At 42.3% G+C, this 10,957-nt stretch overlaps 1 protein-coding gene across 1 annotated transcript in view; it reads left to right on the top strand.

Annotated features, from left to right (window-relative positions):
* Positions 1-10,627: 10,627 nt before the first annotated feature.
* Positions 10,628-10,957, top strand: part of HSP90B1 (heat shock protein 90 beta family member 1) — a 13,852-nt gene continuing 13,522 nt past the window's right edge. The window contains exon 1 of the mRNA XM_018558935.1: positions 10,628-10,807. Within this exon, the coding sequence (XP_018414437.1) occupies positions 10,759-10,807 (49 nt within the window). The 5' untranslated portion in view covers positions 10,628-10,758. The remainder of the gene's footprint in view (positions 10,808-10,957) is intronic.

Genomic DNA, 10,957 nt, shown 5'->3' with positions numbered 1-10,957 from the left:
AAAAAAAAAATTGACTACAGAAGTATTTAAGAATACAAGTAACTTCACATGGACATACAATCAATTGGTCAGTAAAAAAAACCCTCTGGGAAATATCTGACACAGAGCATTATTTGACCTATGGACTTGCAAGATGTAACCTAAGCTGTATAAATATCCATATGCAGGGACTAATTAATACCCAGGTGACCTGGTGTCAGATCACCCAAAGTAAGACATGTGATCAACATAGTTGGAACATCAGGCTACATGTGAAAATCCTAATTACATAAATAGTGATTATAAACATACATTGTTATTCATATAAATTTGTCCTAACAAAAAAAAAAAAAAATAACATTTAGACCGTATGGTCCCATATGGTTCAATAAGAAAGGATTGGTGTCTTCCACCATAGTCAATAGTTTAAAGCATTCGGAGATGGGGCCCACAGTGGATCATACAACTATTACAGAAATCAGGACTCAAGGAGTCCATGTTATACTAATGAATTATATATATATATATATGTACACATGTATGGGCACCAAAAGGAGGTAGTTTGATTTCAATGTAACATTGTATCATGTCAATGACATTTTAATTGTAACCAAGTCTTTATGTATGTATTAAATATACGTTTATACAAAACCATGTATGTTTGATGGACGTCTTGTATGGTTTGGACACTTTTAAAGCCCCGCTTTTCTTTTCTTGTATACAATACAAACTGACATAGAGAATAATGGAAGCATAGTAACTGCTACAAATCACTGTTTCCATGGCCCTCTGGACTATACTTAAAGAAAGTCACCTTTTGTATAAAAATTAGGTATTGTAAAACTAGCACAACTTTCCCCTTACGGTACGTTACTGTTCTTGGAATAATCACTCATTTCTAGTTTCCATGAAATAAGGTTCAGCCAGGTTAAGTTCTTACCTAAAAATCTCATTAACATCACTTTTCTCTCTCCTACACACAATTGGTTTCATCCAATTTTAGGCTGAAGGACACATGAGGTGACCCCTAATGATATCTGGTACTGGAGGCTACAGTTAGCATATCATGTCCTCTACCTGGACGTTCTGCCTCATTGCTCTATGACAGATCCCATTAGGAGACTAATAAATAACAGATGGACCATCCTAAACATTACTTGATCCAGTCTCTCCAGCCAGGTTTAATGGGGACCCTGTGAAAGATTCTTATATTATCTCTGGGACTAAAAAAATATAAATGGAAGTATCATAGAGTTCACCATAATGTAGGACACCCATAATCCCATGTGTTGCTTAGTGGCCAGCATCTACCAATAATATATATTTTAATTCTAAATGCAGTATGTAGTTCTAAATAATTGTTTGTATCATAGAGCTTCAAACTTAGAAAGATAAATACTTTTAATTGGCAGTTTTTTGGCCAAGGCACACACTTCATGTATTAAGTCTACACTTTCACATTGTGCACCCAAAATATCCCAGAACTGCCAAAAGATTTGCTGTAATAATCTGGTGCTTGTTTAAAAAGTGTTTTCAATTACTGCCAAACATTAAAGGATCTTACAGTAAAAAGCAAGGTCCATAAATGGTCTAGTAACTTTCCATTGTGAAGTACCTGTCAGGATCTGGATCTGAAGCCAGGGCCTCTACTGCATCTGGCTGGGGCTCTACCTGCTGAGCCACTCTGAAACCTTGGATAGCTCCTTCCCTGCTCTCAAGAAGGTCCTGGAGCAAAAGACAGAAAAGAATAGGCGATTTGCAAGATGTAACCTAAGCTGTATAAATATCCATATGCAGAGAGCGAGTGCAATATGTATGTATTCAAGCAAAAAAATATGTAAAACACACCTCTAGCTATGCATTCCATTTTCCCGGTCCGCAGCTGCAGAGATTGGGAAATGTCTCAGTGCCTGTGATTGGCGCTGTCAGCTTCCTGGCAGGCTCGGCACGTGGAGCTGCGAACATGCCAGAGCCCATCCCTATCAGTGACAGTACTGCAGAGTATGTACCTCATATTTTAAATCCAATTCTTCTAGTTCCAGCTACAGAGCCCGGTCCTGTCTTTGCCTATAGCAGTGGTTCTCAACCTGTGGGTCGCTGTGCAAGGGAAGAGTCCTCCTCAGCTCTCTCCTAGTGCAGCAGTGTCAGTTCTCCTGCCACGCCTCCATATGTCGCTGCAGCAGCCGCGTCATCCCTAAATTTTACCTTTGGGGGTCACCACAACTTGGCAAATGTTTCCAAGGGGTCTCGGCCCTAGAAAGGTTGAGAACCACTCATTTAGGCCTACCGGAAACAAACTGGTTAAGGTGTAAATCCAAAAAGCTTCTCTAAGGCATAGTTTCCTAAACCTATTGCCATCATCTAAATCTACAGATATTACCGGTATTTCGATACCAAAAAGCTTCAGACCCTCCGTATTATGATTGTGAGACTGAAGAAAATGTCTTGGAAGGGAATGATCGTCTACTTTATTTTTGATATTTCTCTTATGTTTGCCAAATCTGACACGCAAGGCTCTAGATATCCGACCTACATATAATTTGCCACATGGACAAAGAATTCCATATATAACATAGCTAGAAGAACAATTAATGAATTGTTTGATTGGGAAAGTTTTCTCATTAGGTCCTTCAATCTTTTTCTTTCTATGCTACAAAAAAAGTGTAAGCACCACAATTAGGTAGATTGCACCTAAAACTCCCAGTTTGGCCAAAAAGCCCTATATTAAGTGCTAGGCCTTTACGTGACTTAATTTTGCTCAGTGCTATCAGACCACTTAGATCATTGGGCTTACGGAAAATCACCTGAGGAGCTCTGGAAAGGTGTCCTTCCAGAAATGGGTCTTCTTTTAGGATCAACCAGTGTTTCTTCAAGATCCTAGAAATTTGGGATTCCGATCCATCAAACTGTGTACAAAAACTGGTCTGATATTTGTCGGCAGTACCCTTTTTCTTACTTGTATTTTTTTTTTTTATATATAATTGTTTATTGATTTTTAAACAACATTCCATATATTTGACATTACATAATTAACAAACATGCAACAATAAAACAAAACACTATATTACAGCAATCCCCTCTGACCTCTATATTTTACCAAATATCCCTAAGCCAATTCCTATATGCACAGGGCCAAGCTCTCCTGTTCCTTCCCTTGACCATTAGTGATACTATTTATAATTATAATTATCTGCGATAGTGACAATAATAACTACCTTTAGGTTTTTTTACTTTAGTATTTACGTTTCTCTATATTGTGCTAGTCTATATCCTCACTCAATAATAGATATATAAAATAAATTAATAATTAAATAAGTAAACACATATGATATTATACATATATTTATACTCCAAAACACGTAAATATAGGAGTGAGTGTGAAAAAGTGACCTTTGAGTGATACAAAAGTGATTAAAAAAAATAATAAAAAAAAAAGAAAAAAACATTGCTAAACAGCACAACCCTTCCTTCCTCTGCTCAACCCCCCTCCCTCATCTCTCAAAATGTTTTAGGGGGCGCGCGCGAGCAGAAAAAAATTGCCGCCAGATGCTGCAGTGCCGTCCGTCCGTTTTTTTACTACGGGCGGACGGCAAGAGGTTAAATTAAATTGGATTGAATCGAATTGAATCGATCTTCTGCCCCAATAGTGTTTAGTGGAGATTTCCTTGGTTAAATGTGCTTTGCTGGAGCTCCCAATACATAAAATGTTTTTCATTCTTTGCATTAGAAAATATTAATTAATTAAGGCCAGAGGTGGGTTATAACCTCTTAATTCCGAAAAACAAATATAGACAAACAATCTTTGGTATCCCAATTCAACCCTTCCTTTTTATTATTAAGTGGTGTTGTCCCTAAACAAAAATAAAAGTCTTTTTCCACAAAATAATGTTTAGTTTTCAGACTTGGGTGTGAGAGGTCATTACTGATAAGTATTCATCTGATTTCTTATATATAAACAACCACAGCCATATTTTATTGAAGGCTGAATATTTATTTTGGCTACTAAAAAACAATTCCTCCATGGAGCAAAATTATTTTTTTTTGAGCCATTCCTTTTTTGAGGGAGAGTCTGTGCGTTGCCAATATAATGGGATCAAGCATTTTGCTGAATTCAGCAGATGTGGTGTGATGGATTTTTTGTATATTTTAATACTGAGCCCTTTTATGGAATAACACTACCCAGGGGTCCATACTCATGGGAAATCCCCGTATGGAGGAGATGATCTTACCAACCTCCGCCCAGTATTTATTGATTCCAGGACATTGCCACCATATATGTGCCATGGTCGCCCTCATGCCACACCCTCTCTAGCATAATGGTGAGTTACTAGAGTCTATTGAGTGTAATTTAACCGATGTAAGATAGCATCTCGACAGAAGTTTATAGCTCATCTCCTTGTATTTTTAATATTGGTACTGGAAGTATTTTTAGAAGGAGGCACTCTATGTTTCAAAAAAGCACTGTTAATAAGATCTGAACTGTATCCCTTATCCAGGAATTTTCTCTTAAAGTTTATCTCCTTGTTCAACATAATCAGAGTCTAGCGTGCAGGTCCTTCGCAGGCGTTGAAATTGGCCATCATGCACATTCTCAATCCACCGGGGGTGGTGACAACTCCTAGCATGTAAATAGGAGTTCCCCCCGAAGGGCTTGAAATGTGTCCTAGAAATAATCTGTCCCCCATCGATGCTCTCTAAGGCCTGGTTAACACCTGGGCGTTTTACAGCGCGTAGGAATGAGTTGCAAAACGCCCAAAGAAGTACAGGAGCTTCTTTGGGGCGTTGTGCCGCGCATTTCCATTGTATTCCCAAGTGTGGATCGGGGTTAACAAAGGGGTAACCCCGAGCCACACTCGGGAATGCAGCATACAGGTCTTACCTTGTCCGCGATCCCCGCTGTGTCCTCCGGCGGCTGCCGACTTCCGGGTTCCATCCCTTGCGAGCGGCCGTGTCGCAGGGGGGGCGGAGCCGGCGGGAAGTTTAAAAGTGAAACTAAAAAAAAAAAAAAATGTAAAATAGAGAAAATAAAGGAAAAAAAACAACAACAAAAATCATACCGCCAGTGAAACGCACGTTTCACTGAACGGAAAAACGCACGAAAAACGAGCTGAAAAACTACGCTCAGGTGTGAACCCAGCCTAACTCCAAATCTAAGAATACCAGTTTGTCCTTAATAACCACATTTGTAAAATCCAATTTGAAAGGTTTGGCTCTGCAGTATCCGACAACATCAGTGAAACTCGCTTCTGTACCATCCCAAATTATAATAATATCATCTATATAGCGAGCAAAAAGGACCAGATGGGCCGCAAACGGATTATTGGCCCAAATGTGAAGATCCCCCCACCAACCCATAAATACATTTGCGTAGCTGGGGGCGAATCTTGCCCCCATCGCAGTGCCTTTGAGCTGAATAAAATGGTCATCCAGAAACGTAAAATAATTATGAGTGAGGGTGAATTCAATGGCCCTCAGTATAAAGCTCGCCTGGGAGGAGTTAAAGTTTCCTGACTTCCCTAAGAAATAACTAACTGCTTGAAGACCAAACTGGTGTTCGATAGAGGTGTAAAGTGAAGCTACATCAAGAGATGCCCAAATGTAGCTCTCTTTCCAAACATAGTGTTCCAGGATTTCCAGACTATGGCCTGAGTCTCTCACATACGAAGGTAGCTCCTGGACAAGTGGCTGGAGGAAGAAGTCTATATAACTAGCAATATTGCAACTTAAGCTACCCAGGCCCGCAATAATAGGCCTTCCTGGGGGTTGCAGGGGATCTTTATGAATTTTAGGGATCTGGTAAAAATAGGGCACACATGGATGGGGCACAGATAAAAATTGAAATTCAGATTTGTTGAGAACCTTAAGATCTAATGCTTCTTTTAGAAAATGAATACATTCGTTCTTAAATTCTGCAGTAGGATCTTCCTTAAGTTTAGCATAAGTGGTGGTATCAGAAAGCAATCTGTGAGCCTCAGCTATGTAGTCGCTCCTATTTAAGATTATTATACCACCCCCTTTATCTGTTTTATCTGATCTGTTTATGCCTGTTACCTATCTCCCTTTGTGAGTAATTTTCCAACTTTTTTCATTTTCTTTTATTCAAAAGTGTTATACGATGGAGGCGCTCTCTGTGTTTTGTATTTGGGTATAGACATGTCAAACCCCATCCTGATCTTTGAAGATAACCAGGGATGTATAAAGCTGACACAATCAGAAAGGGTCAACCCTAGAACCAAGCATATCGACATGAAATATCATCTGTTAAGGGACACTCAGAAGCAAGCTATTATCGACATTCGATATTACTCATCAGAAGAAATGACTGCGGACGCACCCACCAAGCCATTGCTAAAGTATTGTCACAGTTTTCTTCGAGAGAAGCTAAACGTCATGAGCTGTTTTGAATTGATGTTGGAAATGCAACAGCATATTCTAATGTACTGATATGTAATTTGTCTCTTGAGTGGTAGATGGCACTGTGGTGCAAAGGTAGTGCCTATGTTCATGCTTATCTATGATACACAGGAAGTTTTATGTTTTTCTCCACAATACTATATACATACATGTAATGTTCTTCTAAGCAAGTAAAACTTAATTCAGCATTCCTCAAGATCTCAGTGCTTCATCTAAACACATAACCGACAGCCTGCTTACATAATAATATTGGTGATTTTTGAAAGTAGGTATGAGCTTTGGGTTTGGGACAACCATGGGTTCGACCTGAATTTGCAGTACTCGAGGTTCGCCAACTGGACGAAAACCACGAAACCAACCACCTGAAGCCATGCTTGGGGTGGATACAAGACCAAGCTTGATATTCATGTAATAGCCTGGAAAAAAAAGCTATTCCCTTATTGAAGTCCCCCAACAGAGCATATGCTATAAACAGCCCAACAGATGTTTAAACTGCATGCGTCCAGTAAAAAGATGCACTAACAACGTCCTGTTCAGGTGGCCAGAAATATGCTGCTGTTTCCACCTGCCTGTTGTTGGCAGCTGCGAAGAGATCCACCTCCAGACAGCCCCATAAGCCGGTGATCCAGGCAAACGTTCTTGCATTCAGAGACCATTCGGACCTGTGAAGCTCCGTTCGGCTGAGTGAATCTGCCAGTTCGTTCAGGCTGCCTTTGATATGTCTCGCCGTCAGGGATAAGAGGTTGCGTTCTGCCCATGACAGAATCTCTGTCGCCAATGCCATCAGCCCCTGCGAGCGCGTACTTCCGTTGTCACTACCAACGGCGCAGGCTGGCACCACAGCCTGCCCTCTGAGAGGTATTGACCGTCCATCCACCACAGGAGGGACTGCTTGGCCTCCTCCGTGATGTGGACCACTTTGTCTAGGTCTTGCTGTCGACTTCCCCAGGCCCTCAAGAGCCAATTTTGCAAAGTTCTCGAATGGAACTGCGCCCAGGTAACCGCTGGGATAGCGGACGTCATAAGCCCCACCACTCTCATCACTGACCTGACTGATACTGCACCCTGCAGTCTCAGCCTCAGTGTTTCCTCCACCAGTAGTGACACCTTTTCCCCTGGTAGAGTAATGGTCATTTCCTGGGAATTGATCCAATATCCCAAGAACTTTACCGTCTGTGCGGGAACTAGTTGTGACTTTTCCCTGTTCACTAGCCAACCCAGACTCTCCAAGTGTTGGATCGTTAATTCCAGCTTTTGCTGGAGAACAATTGCTGATGGGGCAAAAAACAAGAGGTCGTCCAAATAAGGGATGACCCCTACCCCCCGAGACCTCAGGGGGGCCAGCGTCTCTGCCAACAACTACTACCAGCCAGTAAGTGTCTCCACTGCACCCACATTAGAGCCTACACCCTACATGCCACCAAGAGGGGGTGCCGTACACCGCTCAGGGTACACCCTTGGCCAACCACTGCACACCGGGGGGGTCACCATCTGGAGCCACTCACGTACAGGAGGATGGTTGCCCTCCCTGAATGACGGAGGGGAACCTAGGCCTAGTCTCGGGTGGGGGTCCGACAAGGGATCCCTGTATGCGCTGCAGCAGGAAATCCTGGAGTAGGTCCCAACGCATATCAGGGTTAGGCTCTGCCCTGAGGCAAATAGAAAAACAAGCCCTGAAAACAACAAACATTACGATGTTAACCTGTGTAGCCGGAGGAAACACAAAAAAAAAAATGAATTGGGATGGAAGGAGGGGTCTATTTATTTAAATGTGGTTGATGCGTTTCCTGTTGCAGGCAGGCAGAGCCTTATCTCATGGGCTGTCCTGGAAGATGACTGGGGAAATTGTACATTAAAACAGAGATGTACAAATCCCAGGAGCTCCGTGTGCTCCTTACAAATGACAGCTACCTCCTAACTTTTGAATTTTTCTCTAGTCTAGTCTTGGAGATCAAAAGTATCGGTACATGTACTCATACTTGTACCGAGTACTGTACTTGGTATCTGTGCAACCCTAATGAGAAGCTATTCCTTGATAGTTCCATGACATCCAGTTCATCAACTTTCTTAAATCCTACCAGGATCATGCCATCCACTTGTTTGGTCTACATCTGTTTCTGCAGAGAATACAAAACAGGGCTTCATCCTGTTAATGACTGGGGAATTCTCAGGTAACTGTGTAATTAGTTGTTTTGATATATTGCCCACACCCGGCTTCTTTCCTGCGATTCTCGTACGTGAATCGTACAGTGTATGGGCACCTTTACAGCAGCCAAGGCCCAATTTAAAGGAAAGTCAGAGCTGACTTCCACCATGCTATATACAACCCCACCCTCTCTGTCTCCAGGAGTCCATTTGTTTATCCCTCATTACCAAATCGCCACCACGAGTTGATTAAGACTGTTGGTTGCTTCGCTTACATTATAATGGTATAGCTCTTTTTGGTCTTACATGCAGCCCCCCCCCCTCCCCAGCATGTAAGTTATGCCCCCTGGCACAGTAGGTCAAAAACTAATAAGTTATCCTTTAACATTTATTTGTTGCAATTGCTGCCTATCATTTTTAAACAGTTTAGTCTGCATGGTGTTTACATTTACATTTTTTCTTGCTTCCTTCTGCAGTTTGAATGCATACTCAATGGATGATAGTCTTCTTCTCCCCAATGTCATTATACGTTATATGTTTGTTACAAAGTTAGTCCGGTTGAAAAAAGACAAGTCCATCAAGTTCTACCTATAGAGATGGGAGGAGAAAAAAAAAAACCAGAATGCTCCATAAAGCATGGTTCAATTTGCTCCAACAGGGGGAAAAAATATTTCCTAATCCCATAAGGCAATTGGATATTCCCTGGATCAACAATCTCTGGTGCTTAATATACTTATAAGAACTAAATATCCAGTAAAATTCTTTGCATTTAGGAATACATACAGATTTTTTTATAAAACAGCTAATTGAGCTAGCTAGAACTAGCTCCTGGGGGAGTCTATTCCACATTTTCACACCTCTAGCTGTGAAGAATCCTTTCCGTATGCAAAGGTTAAACCTCTTTTCCTCCAGACACAAAGAGTGCCCCCTTGTCCTTTGCAGTGAATAATTTGACACCAAGCTCACTATATGGGCCATTTTGTAGAAATATTAAACTGTTAAAGGGTTATTAAACCCTAATTTGTTTTTGCATTAATCTACTGCTAGCAAGCAATCGATATATGCAAACTGATTTTTAAAAAAACTTTTCAAATAGGTTTAAACTTACCTGTGTCTCTGCCCCGCGCTCCCCTCTGAACATCTGAAAATTTCTCGGGCAGAATGGATCTTGGGGCGGGCGCATGCGCAGTTCAGATGTTTGGCCCGGGAGACGAGGAGAGACACAAGGTAAGTCTATGGAGCAGCGTGCAACGGCACAGACTCCGTGGGACATCAGAGAAGAGGAGGACAGAGTAGTCAGCGTAGGATCAGAGACCCGCACCCAGCACTGGAGGGACAGCAGAAACACTGAGGAGGGCAATTATGCATGGGTTTAGTGTTGTATTCTTTAAAAAAATAAAAATACATATCTTTCTTAGTTTAAACAGAACACTCAAGTTCTAAAACATTTATGCAGATGCTCTTTTATCAAAATAACATAAAATAACAATTTTACCTTCCCTACAAATTCCTGTATTTCTTACATTCCCCTTCCACATGATTAGATGTGTAAAGTCAACACAGGTTCCCTTTGTCTCACTCTTTAGTGAAAGTGGCCCACAGACTCAAGGTCAAACCCTGGAGAAAAGTAGGCACACAGAGATTACCATTGCTGATTAGTTCCTATAAAAGCTCTTGGCTGACCTGACAGTAGCAAGATAACGGGAATGTGACTACATACTCTCCAAGCTCCCATAGCAACAGCAGCAGCAGCCTGGGTAACTAGGGTACACATCCCGAGAGGCACCCCGGAAGTAAAAGTTATTGACCCTTGGTTCTTAGTGCGCAATGTCAGCCAATTTCACTGAGCTCTGCTCCTACTGTTTTTTTCCCCTCTTGTAAATTCAATAATCTGTGACAGCGGCCACTAGAAGCAGCAGATACGCCCGGCCAACAGAGAGCAGGTGAACTGCAGCCAATCAGAGCGGGACACGCTTCCAGCTCTGTACGCCGTACATGGAAGACACCCATTGGCCAGCGGTGACAGGGACGCAAGCCGCGAGGAAGGCACTGATTGGTGGCTTGGTGTGCGTGGTTAGCCACTATTGGCGGGTGTTCGGTGTCCGCCCGGTGCCTGTCAGGGGCAGATATTAAAGCCTAGGAGGCGGCGCACAGCTGCAGTTGTCTGTGGAAAACGAGGACCGTAGAGACAGGAGTGTGCGGGCCTCGTGTGTGGTCACCATGAGGAAGTTGTGGGCTATTGGCCTGTGCTTCGTTCTGCTAGCCTTTGGTGAGTGCCCGCGGGGGGGAGGTGGAGCGGCTGGGGGCTCCTTCCACATACCATCATCCTTCACAGTATTCTAGAAGCTTCCTGACCGGAATCCTTCAGTAGGCGGGAAGAGGGAGTAGGTTCTTTAGAACTTTCTTGTGTCTTCCGCAG

This window comes from Nanorana parkeri, unplaced genomic scaffold (genome assembly GCF_000935625.1).
Source record: "Nanorana parkeri isolate BGI_ZX_2015 unplaced genomic scaffold, ASM93562v1 scaffold369, whole genome shotgun sequence".
In the NCBI taxonomy this organism is placed as follows: domain Eukaryota; kingdom Metazoa; phylum Chordata; class Amphibia; order Anura; family Dicroglossidae; genus Nanorana; species Nanorana parkeri.
This window is presented reverse-complemented; position numbering and strand designations above follow the sequence as displayed.